Below are 18,771 nucleotides of genomic sequence, written 5' to 3' on the forward strand. Positions count from 1 at the left end.
CCCTCTGCTATAAAAGCACGCCGACTCATACAATAGTATCTCATCCTATGGATGGTGGCACACCTACGAACCCACTTGCCGCACTTGTGGATAGAATCCCATGGCACAGCAAGGTCCAACTACCACTTGTTAATCAGTGGCAGCACGCTGCCAAAAAGCAATCACAGTGTGTGTGATGGTGCCTTCCTTGCCAGTTACAGAACAGATGAGGAGGCTGATAACTTGACACAATAATGGCAGAACCCTGGCATGACTGGGTACTGCACAGACAGAGAGAATGCCACCTGCCAGTATCGAGGTGCTTGGAGTAGATGCCCTACTGTACCAAACCACAGAAGCTGCGCTCTGTCACACTAACTCCCAACGAAGTGGATAAGAACAGTGTGACGACGGCTCCACAGTACCACTAGGGTTCTGATTATGGCATGGTGGTGGGTGACATTCTATGGCATCACCACCATGGTACACCCAGTACCTGATAACACTCCAAGAGGCTGGACACAACCCTTGAAATTGCTTTGAGAATGGCTCACTGCTGTTTCTCTCATGGAACAGCAGCAGCAAATTCCATAGCGACTGATGGTGCCTCTGGTGTTCTGTGGTCGTTGCTTGCAGCATCTGACCTCTCCCCTGCTGCCCACTGTGGTGACAGGGCCCACAGCACTCTCATGCTCACCAACAATGGATCATCAATGACACTAAACGATGCTGCACCCAGGGGTTCAACAGCGCTTGACCGTGTCTTGATCAGTTCGATGGTATATAGTGCCATCACGGGCACCCGCAGACATAGCACGGCGGCATCAATAGAGGTCCCAGTGCCCAAAGGCATCAATGGACTGGCGGTACTGAGGATGCCAAAGGCACCTGCAGGCAGAGACTCCACAGCCAGAATACTCCTCATCTGTGCCCAAAAGGAACCAATGCCTGACCACACCATCAATTGTTCCCCTCTGCTCACTTATGTCCAAGGGCTTTGATGCTGCAAGCTTGATGGCGTCCCTTGCCAGCGGTTATGGCTGTCGACAGCCTCGCTAATGCTCATTAGCGCCAATGGTGCATGATGCCCCCCAATCCCAGTGGCTCAGGGCCCCCAAGATCATTGGCATCCATGGTGCCCGATAGCCATAGGCTAGTGATGGGATAGCTCAATGCCCCTTAGTGCTGTCTGGATACTGTAAAGGAGTCTTGAGGGCACTGGAACACTGCGCCTGGATGCCTTGAGTAGCATCAAGTTCAGCCAAGGCCGAAACACCTGTTGCCCAAGGGCTTCAGTAGCACTTGAGGGCTCTCAAGCCCTGGCAATCTATGGCCTGCAGGGCGACTAGGGCACGCAGTGGCGATCCCATTGCCTCGATGGTGCTAGACTTTGTTGAGAGTGGCAACGAATGGCATCAGTGGTTAACACACCTGATGGCCTCCATGATTGCCCCGTATCTCTATGGCATCGATGGGGCAGCTCCACACAGCAATTGCCTTGAGGCAGCCATGACTTAGAGGCTACGTACTTAGATAACATCAAGAGCAGCTCAGATGGCGTCAGTTACCATGGCACTCAATGGCAGTCCTGGTCCCCAACAGTAGAGATAGTGTCACTACTCTGCTATATCAAGGCCCAAGGCGCTCTGACTCTGGTGCAGAGTCCACAGATGCCTATGGCACAGAAGACCCTTACAGCATTGAGGGCAGTCACGTACTTCGTGCCCCAGCACCTCGACGGCATTAAGTGTGACCATGGTGCTCAATGGTAGTCCTAGTCCCCAATGTGGTCCCGTAATTGACGTGTCAGACCATCAGTGCTCTGGTCACAGATGTGCGCAGGCAACAGTTACTGGGCATGGTACCAAAGGTGCCACAGCAAGCTGCTTGCCCAGGCTTCTGCTCACCCTCTCTCACAAGGAGACTGCACTGCCATCACAGGCAAGCAGGAGAGGAGTCTACATCCTCCAGGACTCCTGCCTGTGGAGGCTAGTTCCTTTGAATGTGGGGAGGATGAGCTCCCCACCCACAGGAACCATGTGGTCCTCTATTTCTTCACTGTCTGAAGCTCATTTATGTCAATCATTTAGTGAAATGATACAGAACTCCTGCCCAGGTAGGATTCAGGTGAGTCCCCAGGCTCAGTGGCCTACACAGATCACCCATGGACTGCATTCTGTCAGTCCTGCCAGCACCTGACAAAGGTACAAAAAACAGCAAGGAGAGGACACATGAAAGTGCAGGTACAATATTTAATAAGGGATAGTATTAGACTCTGCGAGGCTGCACAGCAACTAAAGCCCACTATGCAGCTGGCAGACAGAGGAAAAAAAGGAAAAGAAAAGAGAAAATAAAATTACCATAAGATAAGGGAAAGAAAAACAGCTGCAACTCTAGAAAAAAATCATTCAAAAACTGTGAGGAGAGCAAAGCTGAATACTGTGACACATATGGCTCTTGCAACCACACTGCTCCATGGGGGGAAAAAAAAAAAGACTGAGGTAGTCTGCCTAGGGCCAGGGTAATAAGTATAACTGCACATGTAGGGCATGTTTAAAACTTCTAGAATCTTTGAGATCAACATTTCAGAGCAGGGCTCAATCCAATGTCACCCATGTGTAAGGACTATGATCCTTCTTGTCTGAGAAAATAAAGATTGTGCCATGTTTATATCTCTAATACACATGAAGACACTACATAAAAGTTGGATAATAAGATACATTCTTTAAAAATTTCTATAGTAAAAAAAACCCAAAACTATACATTTTCTTTTTTGGCCATGCATACTATTGTCATACAATCTACCAAAACATTCATGTGCTTCTTACATGTGTTTTGTAGATCTGATTAAAATGATATGTAATCACATAAGGACAGAGATGATGTTTCTAATTACTGAAATAAAGCTTGATAGCATAATGTTTACTAGTCAGCTACCATTCATCAGATCTGATTTTCAATCACAAAAATGCAACACCAACACCAAACAATGAGGTATGTAAGTTTTTTAGATACCACATCAGACTTTCATTTTATGCAACTGTATTTCACGACTAGCATTTTACAAAATAGACAGTACCATTGTGCCTGTAGAAGTACTGCATTTAAACATAAAAATACATTACTACAAGAATCCACCACACATCACAATTATCTGGGGCTACAAATATTTTTTTTTTAAAACTGGATATATCATTTTCTGTACTTTTTTTTTAAGATTCTTAAAATGTATAACTGGTCTGTTTCAAACCTTGATTGTAAACAAAAATTCAAAATTTGTATTCATAACCAATTTTATGAATTTTACAGAATAGTGTATAGAACTAAATATGATCAGCATTAAGCTATGGGTAACTGAATAAATGTTCACCATATGCTGAATGCCTGAATGTTTATACCTAATTTATGTGAATTTTGTTCTAGAATTTTTCATAAGGGCCAATTAAAATGATCAGTGTTAACAACAAGAGGTAATTACTAGTTCTCCCTCACTCCTGTGCAATATTTCACATATTTGTAAAAATGAAACTGAAAAGTCAAAACATACATATATATTTAAAAGAGCTTTCGACAGACAGCAGAAAGAAAACAAGAGTTTTTACTACTGGATTATTTTCAGAGCTTTTCCAGACTTTAGCCAGATTCTGAAATGTACATTTGTCTTTGCCAAACTTTTTCACATTGAATTCAACTTTTATAATGCGGGCAGAAGTATAAAAATGACTGTACAGTTTGGCAGAAACACCAATGATTTAGATGTTATTTGCTAATTAACACAGAAGTGTGTATTAGGTATGTGCATTTGTTTGAAACAAAAGAAAAGTTCCCATTTTGTTTCAATTGTAAAAGAAAAACAAAATGTGTTCTTTTTTTCAGAGACCTCTGCCTGCCCCCAAACCCTACCATAGTTTTATTTTTCTTCAAAATTAGGAATTATCCCTGCTCACACCTTCTTCACCAGAGATACACTTATACTCATTGCTAACATCCTGAGGCTGGCACCAGTTATTTTTTCCATACAAAATAGCACCAGTCAGTCCCAGATCAGGGACTGCTCCTGTCCATGAAGAAAAAGAACACTATGATAACAGAGTAAGAGCTGGGGGAGTCAATGTTTTTCTTTTTTTCTAACAGGACCTGATTTTTTTTTTTAATTTCATTTTACCTTCTGTTGTAGATTTCATTTTAAAAGGAAAAAAAACCACCTATGCACACCTTTAAGTGTGCCAAAATTATTTCAACCAGCAACATAATCCAGATTTCATAAAATGTGTTGAAAAACATTAGCAAAAGTTTATGCAAATGTTTCATATTTTTCCTATTTAACCACACCAAGTACCAGCAGGTGTATTTAAGAAGATAACCATTATGAAAATTTAGTAGCAGTAATAGTTGATTAAATTGATCTTAGACATGTATACATATAACTTTCTTTCACAATTCTCAAATACATATTTAGGCAGCTTGAACTATGTTATAAAAACTTTAAACTCAGTACATGCCAATAATAGAGAAACCAAGATTTGTGTTAGAATTCGCTAAACTAAAAGTGAAAATGAACTTATGAATAACACTGCATAATGAACATTCAACCACATTTTCATGGCACATTGAAGTGTGGGGATTAAAAGTTAAGTCTGGAAATGTCTTTTATATCTTTGCCAACTGTATTAACTAATGCTACACTTGTTATAACAAGTCTGTAAAACTGATGTTTGTGTGCATAATTATAGTCTAAGACATACAAGTTGTGCATATGAATAGTTTGTCATGAAAACGTGGTAACTGTTGGCAGAAGATGTATATTTGTATGTTTAGAAGAGACTAAAGAAATTGGAGAAAATAAACTAATGCAATTCTCCATTTATTGATGAGGCTTCACCCCTCGGTGACGATGACCTGGACACTCCCCTCTCCGTGTTATCAGAGCTAGAGCCACTCTGACTGTGTTGATCCACAGATGCGGCACTAGAAGTAGGTGGTGACTTAGTTTTCTCTTTAAAGTCTGTAATAATGACTGTCAGATCGCCAACGGTAACTTCCAAATGCTGCGCACTACTTCTATCTACATTTTTCAATCTTGGCCTAAATGAAGAAAGAAAGCAAAACAAAATAAATGTTCCTATTTCAATAACTTTTGAAAGAGGAGAATTGTTATAGTGCAAAATTCTGAATGTTAGCACCTTATAATAAGCTCTTTAATGGAAACAAATTTTATATTAAAAACATTGCCACTACCCTCTTATGTTGTCCTGCATAGTAAACCAATATTGCTGGGATTAGTAACCATATCCTGCATAAAGCTGTAGTTTTAACAAGCAAATTAAACAGGTTCTCTGGGAAAGTGAAAGGTAAATCCACAGATACATTTTGAGCCATAGGATTTGTTTGCACATTTCTTGACAGCTAAAAGATTCTTTGGGGCCGATGCAATTATCTTCCCAAGGGGGACGCCATGCAATATGTAAATTAGGGAGTCGTGCTAGGAAGGAGGCACTAGGGTCGCTTGCTCGACCTTAGCGCCTCCTTGCTAACGCGACCCACCGCGGCTGCCAGTTATGAAGACAGACACTGGTAAACTCTGCCTCTGTTTTCATAGCCGGCCGTCTGCTAGTAAGTTTATCGGCAGCCATTTTCATTACTGGCACACGGCCGATTATGAAAACAGAGGCAGAATTTACCGGCGTCTGTCTTCATTACAGAGTCTGCTGAGTTTTTGGTTTTGTTTTTTTTTTTAAAGTAAGAAAAAAAACAAGGACAGAAAAGCAGTTTTTCCTGCTTTTCTGTACTTCTTTTCAATACGCTCAGCTATTAATGCCTGCTCCAGACAGGCGTTAATAGCTGAGCGATAAATGTGTGATTGAGACGTACATTTATCTTTTTGCATTTGGAGTGAATGAGTAATTGTCTCATTCACATGTATTTGCATGTGATGAGCGCTAACTTATTCACTCCATGTCGGACGCACGTTAAATAGGCGCTAATCCCCCTATTGCATTAGGGGGTGGATTAGCGCCTATTTAACCCGCGTCCAACAGCGGGTTAAACAGTGCGCTCGGCTGAGCGCAATGTATTGCATCGGCCCCTTTGTATGTTGCAATATCTTTAATTGGACCAATACAAGAATATTAAAAAAAAAAAAAAAGTAATTAAGCTTTCCAAACCACATTGGTCTCTTCAGACAATATGGAAGTTGTATTTTAAACATTTCTAAGAATTAGATTATGCAGTAGGGTTGATTATGTAACAATAACCTTTTTAACTGTAGGATGGGAGTGTGCAGGAGAGAAGAGAATAGGAATACCAATATGTTTACAACTGTATTTAATGAAATAGAAGTCAGAGAAACTAACAAACATGTACCTGGTTTTCTTGTGGCTGTTCTTTTTGATGGAAGTTTCTTTTTCACTCTTTTCCTTTTCTACTTTGTCTTTTTTCTCTTTCTTTGACTGTATGGGGGGCACAAATTGCTGTGTAACCTGTTGGGCAACCAACTGGGAGACCGGGCGAGGCTTCCTGTGTAGATTTCAAAAGATATAATCATTATTCATGTTAATTTTGTTGTGTTTCAGATAAGGACTTTAGCTTTTTGATATATGAAATAAGTGTTTCTGATAGCTCAGATGTTTCATACCTGGCCACCATTCCTACATGGGAAAGACATTTAAAAAATCATGCAACTCGTAATGTTTGTATTAGCTGTTACTCCCAATGCAAGGAAGTCCATTAAAGTTCTGAAGGCTTAAAAAAATCTTGCTGGTTCCTGGTTCCTGGCAGCCACCCCGACGTCAGCGGGAGGGGCCGAGAGACGCTACAAGAACAGCGTCTCGAATAGGCGCGCCACCGTCGCCGGCGCGCCACCAAAGCCGCGCACACCTAAGGGGTGCACGGCTTTGTGCGGCTTAGTTCGGCGTTGAGAGGCTTGGAGGGGAAGGACTGCCAGAATCTCTGCCGTCACGGAGGCAAGTAAATAATTAACATTGTAGCAAAAAGCGAACTTCCTGAAAGTAACTGTTGATATAAGATGCCGCCAAAACGGAAGGGGAGAGTAAGGGTGTTTCCTTCCCTGCCTCCCCCTTCACCGATACAACAGGAAATTGTTCGTTTTTTGTCAATACCTCCATCTACCCCAGTGGTCAAGGATACCGCTGGCTCAGGTACCTTGGGAGGAGTATCAGAGTCCATGGAGGAGGCATCACTGAGTCCGAATCTGGATAGACCACCTTTGTGTAGGGCACAAGAGGGTCCTAAAATGGATACACCTGAGGAACTCAATATAGTTGAGCATCAGCCCCCCACAGATAATATCATAGGAGGGGCTGGAAATGAGACACAAGATCGAGTCTCAGCTGGTGATTCCATTGCGACCCCTGAACGCCCCACTGTGGTAACTATGGATTTGTTATGGGATATTATGAATAAAATGTCCTTGGATATAAAAGGGTTAGACAGAAAAATAGATACAATGACAGGGAAAGGGCAGCAGGATATCAGAGAAATCCGAGATGTCGTGAAAAAATCAGAGGAAAGGATAGCTTTATTAGAGGATAGGGAGAAAAAGAATTTAGAATTCTAAAGCTTGGTAGTTAAAGATAGAGACTCATTATCCCGAAGAATAGAAATCTTTGAAAACAACAGTAAACGTTTAAATCTTCGTCTTCTCAACTTCCCTCGGGTAGTTGGGCAGACATTGATGGAAACGTTGAAGAGATTTCTTTTAGAAGTAATGAGCTTGCCAGAAAATGATATACCTGTTATCACCCATTGCTATTTTCTTCCCAAAAAAAATCCAAACTTAATAACTGAGGAAATGCCTTTTCAAGGCAACCTCACAAACTTTTTAGAAAGTACTAATAATATGATAATAGAGGTACATTAGTGGCAATTTTTCTTAATTTAAGTGATCTTAACAAGGTTATGAAACAATATTTTGCCAAGTATCCTATCATGTTTCATGAAAGTTTGGTAAGGATTTTCCCTGACCTATCAATTACTACTCAGGCAAGAAGAAGAGAATTTCTGTTATATAGACAAGAATTAATAGGGATGGGTTTCACTTTTACCCTGCGATACCCGTGTAAATGTGTGATTAAGAAACACCTAGATGTATACATTTTTTTTGTCCCCGAACATCTAAAGGCATTTGTAGAACAAAAGAGATTAGAAGTAATATCCGTACAACCTAATGGTGAAATATAAAATTGATGGAGGAATACAATGTTAAATTTCAGATAATGTTACTTTTATATCTCCCAATTATTTTCAGTATGTCTCTGTTTTCAGATAATGATTGAAATATTTCTGTATGATTATATCATAATTAGACTATAAATATCAGTGAAATATTGATCTGTAAAGAAAATGATTCTATGATATAGTTTAATAAGTATGTTTTATTACATGTCTAATATATGGAAAATCAATAAATATATAATTGAAAAAAAAAAAAATCTTGCGTTAGCGCTGGAAATTTAAATTCCTGTTAAGAGGTGAAGTCAAGTTAATTCACATTTCTGGGGTCTGTTTTAGTCTATGGTGCTGTGCCCCAATGTGGTCCTAGATTTCAGTTTTGTACTCCTAACCTTTATAAGCAAAACTTTTTATGCACACGAGCCATGTTTTACACAGGTAAATCATTTTGTCTGCACACTGTTTATGCATATTTTTTTTAAATCTAATGTATTAGCATACCAACAGACTGATGCAATAATCTGTGCCTTAAAACTATGTGCTGAAATTCAGCAAAGTTTAACGCATAGATTTTTTTTTTAAACTCCCGATGCAACAAGCTAATGCTATGGCTAATGCATTGGGAGTTTAAAAAAAAAAAAAAAGGCACAGATTGTCAATGTGCACTCAGCACAGGCTGAACACACTTTAAATCTAGACACTGTTCCTTTAAGAGCTTGAGGGGACATGCAGGAAGAAGCTTCAATAAATTGATCAGAGGTCTGTCCTGCCTGACATTTGGGGAAGTGGGAAGGAGATAACTACTGAATTGCAGTAAGAAAAAGGAAACAGAAACTGGTCTGGAGAGGAAAAAAATTAAAACAAAAACAATACCGGGACAAGAGGAAAGTGGTACTGGGAAGATTGCTGCAAGACTGATGCTATTAGAAGAGAAAAAAAAATCAAAAACATCTGAACACACAGCAACAGGAAGTTGTTGTGAGCTCACGAGGCCTCTGGCACTCTCTCATCTGTCCGAGCTGTTACCAAGCAACACCCTGAAGACCCACATCTCAGGGAAGCTGGAGAAGATGAAGTTGCCACTTCCGCCGAGTGCTGGAAACTTTACTCCACCTCTGACCTGGAGTAAAATTTTCAATGCTAATAAAACATGTTAAGCCAGCACACCTCTCTGCATTGGTGGGGGTGTAATGCTTAATAGAGATGTGCAGTGGAAAAAATGTTTTAGTTCGTAAATTGTTTGATTCGTGTGAAAAAATAAATCAAACAAAAAAAAAAATCCTCCAAACAGCTGAAAAACAAATGAGGCCCCCTGGGGCCACCTGCCCATCCGGAAAAATGCCGGGGCCAGAATCCCCCAGCCCCCACTTACCCAGTGCAAAAGGGATCCGTCAGCAAGGCATCGGCCTTGCGTAGGCTGAGCCCATGGTATGTTGCCATGACCTCTGCCTACTCAAGGCCAACACCTTTAGCCTGGCCCAAAGGCCATGTTCCAATGCCTGGTCCTCAGCCGGAGCCCAGACCCTATACCGCGATCCGGTCCGGAGACCGGGTCAGACACTGGGGCCTCGGCCCAGACCCAGGTCCAAAAGATGCGACCCGGCCTGGAAGCTGAATTCTGACGCCTCAGCTGGAACCAGGACCCAGGCCCAATACCGCAATCTGGTCCAGAGGTGAATTGCTATATATCAAAATGGTACTGCCTGCTAGTGTGAATGCGCCAGACTTAATTCACTTCCATTGTGGAAGTGGTAACTTAGTCAATAGGTCTTTTTGTGTCTGCAATAGCAGGTGCTCTGTGGAGAGTATGAAAGGATGGTGTGTATGAGTGAGTGGGAAAAGGTATGTATGTTAAGTTTGAGATGTCATGAATAACAATGTGAGAAGGCTACATGGGAGGATATTATAGAAAAAATGTTCCGATGAAGGGATATACAAGTTCTATGTTTTATTGTAGTGGTGTGATATTGACCTGCTTTATATATTGTGTCCCAACAAGGAAATACAAATTTCTGAAAAAAAAAGCCCTCCTTGTTGCATCAGCAGTGAAATTTATGCCTATGAAATGTGTACAACTCAAGTAAGACTGCATTCTGAGTGCACTTATTGCATCGGTCTCCAAATTTTACTGCATCAGAAGTTAACTTTTTTAGCAGCAAGTAAAGAAGTGCATTGAATTTCAGTGCACTTTTTTTTTTTTTTTTAACTTATCTTACTACAATTGGGCCCTAAATTTGATTACTCCTTTGTCCTCATATCCAACATCACTTTCCTTCCCCATTACACTATCATTGTAATATAAGAAGAAATTACTACTTACCTGATTATTTCCTTTTCTTTAGTACAGACAGGTGAATTCAAAACCAAAGGGTTATGCACCTCTATCAGCAGATGGAGACTGAGCAAAGCTGCAAAGCTGACATTGCAGTATATATACCCCCACTGTGGCATCAGCCCATCCGTATTCTCTGCAAAAGCCAACTGTGGACAAACTAACAAAACTTGATTAACAAACAACCATTCTAGCACTCAGCCAACAGGAAAACACTGAGCTCAAATAGAGTGTAATAACACTAGTCTAGGGATTGGATTGACACTTACCAGTACTCCCTGAAACACACCCAACAGCACAACCATTTGGCAGCCAAGGGTGGGAAGTTGGATTCATCTGTCTGTACTAAAAAGGAAATAATCAAATAATTATTTCTTCTCTCTTAGCATTCGGACAGGTGAATCCAAAACCAGCAGGATGAACCAAAGCTACTCCCAAATAGGGCAGTCAAAACCGCATGTACAAAGACTGCATCCTCCCAGGCCTGCACATCCAGACAATAATGCCTGGAAAAGGTGTGTAAAGAGGACCATGTTGCAGCTCGGCAAACGTTGACGGGAGACAATCTAACCTCCACCCATGACAATGCCTGAACCCCAGTGGCATGAGCCTTAAACTGACTAGGTAATGGCTACTCAGCATCCACATATGCGGCCATGACTACCTCTTTAATCCAGCAGGCTATTGTAGCCCGTGGTGCTGGCTCACCCTGTTTACTCCCACCATGGAATATAAACAGCTGGTCCATCTTTGAGAGGTTAAGAAACCTCTAAATACCTCAAGATATGCCTCTTGACATCCAAAGGCCATAACAGACGATATTCCTCCACATCTCTTGCCCTGGCAAGAGATGGCAGGGAAATAGATTGATTCAAGTAAAACTTTGAGATCACTTTTGATAAAAAGGAAGGAATAATGTGCAACTGTATTGTCTCTGGAATCACCCGTAGAAACTGCTCCCAGCAAGTCAAGGCCTGTAGTTTGGATACTCAACATGCGGAACAAACTGCTACGAGAAACACAGTTTTCAAGGTCATTAACCTTAAGAAAAGGTTATGCATTGGTCAAAAAGTAAGGCCCCCTAAAAAATCCAAAACTAGATTAAGACGCCACAAGAGCACTGGTAACCGCAATGGAGGATGAAGATGCGTCACTCCTTTTAAGAAACTGGCCACATCCAGATGAGCTGACAAGGGCCCACCATTCACCTGACTCAGAAACAGGCAAGAGCCGCCACCTGTACTTAATGAATTAAGGGCCAATCCTTTGCTCGAACCATCCTGCAAAAATTCCAAAATGAGCAGGATCTTAAACGAGGAAGAAACTCTCAAACACATGCTAAATAGACACACAAGCTAAGGAAGTAGAGAACTTTCTTGCTCAAAGTTAAGGTGGCAGTCTCCGCAATAGAATAGCCATGCTTCAGCAACCGAACCCTATCAAGGGCCATACCATAAGACAAAATAGAGTCTGATCTTTAAGAACAGATACCTGCTATAGCAGATCCCTGTGTGCTGGGAACCGGAGGGGAGAGTCCACCAGCAGCCTTCACAAATCTGCATACCATGGTCTTCTGGGCCAATCTCGTGTCATCAGAAGCACCATCCCCAATGAATCTCAATCTACCAAATCATTCGGCCCAACATGGGCCACAAGGAAAAGTCATACAGCAGCTTGCCCTCCAGCCATTCCAGCAGGAAGGCATCGATGCCCAAAGACTTTGTATCTCTTCTGTGACTGAAGAAGTGAGGGACTTTCACATTGCAAGCAGTCACCAGTAGATCCATAAACGTATGGCCCCAGCGATCCACTATTAGCTGAAACTCCTCATTTGACAAATCCTATTCTCTTGAATCGAGACTGTCTGCTTAGAAAGTCTGCCCTTACACTGCCTTTTCCTGCAATGTGAGAGACAGATCTCCTGAAGATGTAGTTCTGCCCATTCCATAAGTTGGGCTATTTCTAGCCTCACTTGCTAGCATTTGGTTCCTCCCTGCCAACTGTTGTAAGCCACTGTCAGGCCAATACAGTAAGGGGCGGTAGAAAGAGGTGCGTTAGTGCCCGGCGCACCCACGTTTGCCGCACACACAGTTCGGATCACCTACCGCTCGATACTGTATTTAAATGGCATGCAAATGCAAGCCGCGTCCAATCCGCGTCCATGAAGCACAATCCATTTTACTGTATAGGCGCTATACAGTATCCTGGGTGCGCTGGTACCTGTCATTTCAAATGTTTGAAATGACAGGTACCAGGAAGTGGATGGTTCTCGCACTTAGCCGCCCAGTCCCGAACCAACCCAATCCACAGAAAAAAAAAAAAATGCTTCTCGCACTTAGCCGCCCAGTCCCAAACCAAACTAACCCAATCCGCAAGCCCCAGCAGAGAGAGACAAAATTTCACAGTCCCAAACTTTCCCCCATCCCCCGCTCACCTGCCCTGGCCGCGGCCACGCAAGCCCCCAGCAGCAGTAGAAGTAGAAGGGCGACGAGAGAGAGCGGCTTCAGCAGCCCCGCCGGCTAAAGTGAATACGTGCACGCCTGTACGTCCAATATGGACGCTCAAGGCAGCAAAGGCGCATGCACACACATTGGACCTACAGACGTGCAAGTATTCATTTTCGCCGGCGGGGCTGCTGAAGCCGCTCTCTCTCGCTGCCTTTCTCCTTCTACTGCTGCTGGGGGCTTGCGTGGCTGCAGCCAGGGCAGGTGAACGGGGACTGGGGGAAAGTTTGGGACTGTGAAATTTCGTCTCTCTCTGCTGGGGCTTGGATTGGGTTGGTTTGGTTTGGGACTGGGCGGCTAAGTGCGAGAAGCATTTTTTTCTGTGGATTGGGTTGTTTGGGACTGGGCAGCTTTTGGTGGTAGAATCAGATAATTACATTCTTGTTAATACAGACAGTGCAATGGAATGTATGGGATCATGCTGAGCCTTAAATACCAAGGTTAAAGCTTTAAATTGAATATGCTGAGCAACCAGTGAACCACACTAACGCAAGGGTCAGGGTAGGCAGTAAATTAGTAGGTTAAAGACGTGGCAAGATAGCAGGCTAAAAAGGCAATAGTCGGGGTGCACTTTACTGTATGGGAGGGAATAGCTAATCAGATCGTTTACATACATATACATGCCGCGGGCGGAAAGGGATACGCGTCGAGTTAAAGAAGCGGTAAGGATCGGTAAAAACAGATAGTGAATCGCGGGTTAGACTTACACAGCGAAATTGTGAGTACACAGCGGGTTAGAAACAGGGTAACTGCGGCCGCGCTTTACTGTATCGGCCTGTGTAGTTGCATTGTCAGACATTTTCCGGACTGCTCGACCCTGCAATCTGTTGCCGAACCGCAAGCATGCCAACCAGACTGCACGGGCTTCCAGCCGATTAATGTTACAGAGAGACTCTTCTATACTCCAGCGCCTTTACACTGTCAGCTCCTGACTAATCTCCCCAACACTGGAAGTTTGCATCTGTTGTGAGCCAGTCCATCAATCTTAGGGAAACCCCCTTTCTTAGATGATCCACTTTTAACCATCACTGCAGTTCAGAACAGACCTCCATCAGTAGGTAGAGCCGAATCAAACAGTATTGAGACCGTGGGCTCCAACGAGAGCGCACGCTGAAGACAATGCATATGCGCCCTTGCCCACAGCACCACCTCCAGGGTTGCTGCCAAACCAAGCACTTGTAGAAAGGACCAAACTGTCAGGCATATTGTTCATCAATAGATACACCTGCACCATCAACTTCTGAATATGGCCCTTCTGCAGGAAACTCCTGCCCTGTTTCGTGTCTCTGAACACCAAGATATTCTAGTGACTATGATGGCTGAAAATTGCTTTTGGCCAGGTTCACAACCCAACATATGTAGCTCCTGCAACAAGGAGATCACCTTGCGCGAGACCTAGAGGCTCTCTTCCAGACTCTTGGCCTGAATCAGATAGTCACCCAAGTATGGGTGTACCAGGATCCAACCTTTTGAACTCTGCAGCCACCACCACCATAACCTTGGAAAATGTTCTGAGCATGGTGGCCAAACCAAAAGGTAGCGCTCAAAACCGATAACACCCCAAAATCGCGAAACGCAGAAATAGTTGATGCTCTTGTAGAGAGATCATGTTTTACCACTGAATCACTAAATATGAATCACAATAGCTCAGAAACATACAGACCAATGTACTGACAGGCTCCAAAACCACCATCGCAGCTCAGGGGAAAAAGAACTTTTGCCCAGATACATGGAAGGATACTTTATCAAGATGTGCCTGTTTGTAAGTACCTGTTTAAATTAAAAAAAAAAAAAAAAAAAAAAGCAGCAAGCAGACAGGAGGACAAAGCAACTTAAGCTCATAAGCAGGTGTCAGGGACCAGGCCAAGGGGAGTCCATAGGTCAGAAATACCCCCACCCTTGGAAGAAAGGAGGGCCAGTCAGAGACAGAGAAAAATACTCTGGCACACAGACGTGGCAGAACCTGAAATGTTGCAGGACTACCCTCCCCCCCCCCCCCCCCCGAAGTAATGCAGAGGGGGAAAAAAAAATAAAGACTGGCAATGCGGCAAAGACTGTCCACCCACCATGTGGTTATGCATGAGCTTATGCATATTTATTAGCCGGAAAGTATAAGACAGGGGGGCAAAGAAGGGGGAGCAAAAACCATAAGAGCGAGCCTGCAAGCAAAGGACCCCCCCCGAAGACTAAAAGTGAGAACCTGTGGCAAAGCATCCTTCAAAGCGAAAGGGGGGCCAGAAGCAGACCAGCAATCCCTGCTATCGAGGAGGGATAAGACCAGGTGTGGCCAGGAAAGAGGAAACCCTCTGCTCAGGTGCGGAGAGTGAGAGTCAGAGATTAGGGACAAGAGCAAGTTGAGATAGCCCAGCAAATACCAGAGCCAGAAGCAAGTCTCCTTCTGGTAAAAGCCTGCCCGCTCTGCCAGGACCTAGCCCGGGAGTCAAGCCTCTCCTCTGCCCACATTCTTCAGACTTCACATCTGAAGCAGATGCTGATTGGAACAGAGGGATCGCCTGAAGCTGGGACCAAGGGTAAGTTAGCCATAAGAATTAATATATTAAGCAGGCTAAGGTTTATGGCATGTGTGAAACCACCCATGAAACAGAACTTTCTTTAGGGAAAACTGATGTTAAGTGGCCAGAACCTTAGAGACACGAATTATTTTCTAAATGCTATATCCTGCCAAATCTGATAAGAAAAATCAGTTTCTGAGGAGAATACATGTCTTTTTCTGACTTAGGATCTTGAAGTAAAGTGGGAGGGCAAATGGAAGTGTCCTGTAGCAGACCGGTCCCTGCAACCTCAAACTTGCTTACACTCTAGCCAGATGGGAATTATGAGGTATGCCATGGACAGGAACTCCTCCAACCATACTGCCATTATCACTAAGCGCAAGGTTTCCATACAAACAACGAGTCAGCCGCAAATGACTGTTGACCCCTTTGAAATCCAGGATGCTATGAAAAGAGCCCGCCTTCTTGGGCACAACAAAAAGTAATATCAGCCCATGTTTTCTTGAGATGGCTCTGGAACCACCACCCGCAGGCTGAGGAGTCTTGACAACGAACACCACCGCCTGTCTCTTCTGCGGAGAGTTGCAAGAAGACATCATGAATGCATCCCGAGGAACACTGCAAAACTCCAGCGCATGGCCATCCCTTATCACCTCCAGACTCACTGGTCTTTTGTGACCTCAACCCACCTCTGATAAAAGCATACCTTCATTGGGAGGCTCAAGGTGCTCCACTTCCTGAGCCCTGGCCCTGTCTGTGCTGCCTGGGGCGAAAGAACAGATCTACCCAAAGGTCAACTCCTCTGAAAGGCTGCTCCTTTGTAGAGTCAAAAAACATCTGAATCTTAGTACGACCTCTTGTGCTAAAGGAACGTGGTGCATGTTTCTTATTCTCTGGTAATCGAGGAACCAGAGAGACTCACCTCACTTATTGGCCATTTTCTCCAACTCACTCCCAAACAAGAGGAAGCCTTTAAAGGGCAACTTCATAATGTTACAATTTGAGGTTGTATCGACTGACCAATTTCTCAGCCATAGCTGACGCTTAGCCACTATTACTGAAGCCACCCCTCTGGTGGAAGTATGGACCAAATCACAGCCCGCATCTGCCAAATAGGCGGCTGCTGTTCCATCACTGCCCTGGAATTCACACCAGATTCAATCTCCTGAGAGCGCAGTAAACAAAAGCAAGCCTCCAGGGAACAACAGGAAGCTCTCTGCAAATTCATTGCCATTGCTTCAAAGGCCTGCTTAAGGATAGCTTCTGGAACAAAGGCATTGATCAACCTGAAGTATGTATCAGAGGATGATATATCCCTTACTTGGACATTACACTTAAGAACTTTGTCTATTATCCTCTTTTTTTCTTACCATTTTATTATTAATGTCTTTCTGGCCAATACATTTTCTACACCACATACACAGGTCATGCCATTAATGAAATATAAAACATTTTATGCATCCCTATATTATTGGCTCTTTCCCTACCACAAGACCACAATGACCATCCTTTGCCCCACACCATACTAATCCCCTACCCCTAACCCCATTGCCCTCCTACAACCATTAACACCACCCTCATCATTGGCCCTCAAATGCTCCCCCACACCAAACCACCCACATTCCAAGTTCCCACAAAGTACTTACCCCCACGGGGGTACAAAGCCAGGAGAATTAAATATGTCTGCCTGAGCACCCTGTTCTTTCTTCTTACCCCTGGATGGGGAATATTAGTCTCATCACTTTTGCTGTCTCAGTTCTCCAGACTCCTATAGTACTCTTATACTCGGTTTCTCTTGCCTCTTCTCAACCAAGCTCAAAATGCACGCTTTCAACATCCCCATTATTTACAATCACCAGAGAATTAGAGAGAAAATACCTCAATTTCACACCTACCAGCAAAAAAGGCTAATCCCTATCATTATTTCTCCTATTACACAATTCCTTGGGCTCTCCCTTTTCAATGCACAATCACTCTCAAAAAAATCTCATATACTCAATGATTTTCTTTCAGACACTAATTTATTTATTTATTTTTAATTTTTATATACCGGAATTCCTGTATGCAATACAAATCAATCCTGACATCTGTGCCATCACAGAGACTTTGTTAAAATCCACAGACTCAGTAATCATTAATCAACTCCCCACACAATCATATGACATCTTTTCGATTCCCAGACTGAAGAAAAGAGGTGGTGGCCTGTTACTTGCAGCTAAGAAAGGCCTAAAAATAGCCTTACAACACTCAAGCCAATTTGCTAATATAGAATGTGCATACTTCAAATCTAAACAACTACAAATATGCCTAATCTACGCTCCACCTGGAATTCTTGATGCTGAACCATCTCCCACCATTGAATACATTGCTAAACACATCAACTACGACTCTCCTGCTTTAATTATGGGTGACTTCAACCTTCATGTAGATTCGGCTATTCTCTCACACAACTGTGAAATTTTCTTATCTTCACTTCAGAACATGGGTTTTACACAGATCATTAAAAACCCAACTCACAAAGCAGGCCACACCTTGGACTTAATTTTCATTAATGAAGGTATCTCTCTTGCTTCTACTCCAACTTGTAATCCAGTACCCTGGTTGGACCACCAAATTATTACCACATCCCTCGAAATAGCTAACACTCTTCCCCCATCCTTCCCTAAAACTACAGTTCATTTCAGAAAACCATGTTCTACAGAAGTCCTAACTAATCACCTTGAAAAGGAACTACCACAGCTAGACCTCTCAAATGCAATTTCCGCCATTAATTCTTGGCATTCTATTATTAACAAAGTCGCAGACCAAACCTGCCCCCCAACCACTAAGGTGATTCACAAAGCCCAAGACAATAGAAAACCTTGGTTCACGCCTGAACTGAAAGCAATCAAACTATACCTCAGAAATAAAGAACATATCTGGCGTAGAAATCCTTCTCCCTCAACTTTAGCAAGCTACAAATCCACCCTCAATAATTACAGGAACTCTATTTTCAAAGCAAAGAGAATTTTTCGAAAAAATAATTCACCACTTCATTTTTTATTCTAAAGCTCTCTCTTTTCCTACATTTCAGCTCAGCCCGGTGGAGGAGCTGGCTGAGTTTTCTGAGGCCTGGATTGTCTGGCCTGACCTTTCTGGTAAGGTCTGGAGGAGCGACCTCAAGTAGGAGGAGGATATCATCTCTGTGGCTTGAAGGACAGCCGATTAGAGTCTCTTCGGAATATCCTTTTAGAGGTGGACGGAAAATCAGAAC

At 43.1% G+C, this 18,771-nt stretch overlaps 1 protein-coding gene across 4 annotated transcripts in view; it reads right to left on the reverse strand.

Annotated features, from left to right (window-relative positions):
• Positions 1-2,880: 2,880 nt before the first annotated feature.
• The window catches only part of YAF2 (YY1 associated factor 2), a 90,249-nt gene continuing 74,358 nt past the window's right edge, over positions 2,881-18,771 (reverse strand). For all 4 annotated transcript variants that reach the window (XM_029615454.1, XM_029615453.1, XM_029615452.1 and 1 more), the window contains exons 3-4: positions 6,343-6,495; positions 2,881-5,064 (exon numbers count right to left, since the gene is read on the reverse strand). In XM_029615454.1, the coding sequence (XP_029471314.1) occupies positions 4,827-5,064; positions 6,343-6,495 (391 nt within the window). In that variant the 3' untranslated portion in view covers positions 2,881-4,826. The remainder of the gene's footprint in view (positions 5,065-6,342; positions 6,496-18,771) is intronic.

The sequence above is a fragment of the Rhinatrema bivittatum genome, chromosome 9 (genome assembly GCF_901001135.1).
Source record: "Rhinatrema bivittatum chromosome 9, aRhiBiv1.1, whole genome shotgun sequence".
NCBI lineage: Eukaryota > Metazoa > Chordata > Amphibia > Gymnophiona > Rhinatrematidae > Rhinatrema > Rhinatrema bivittatum.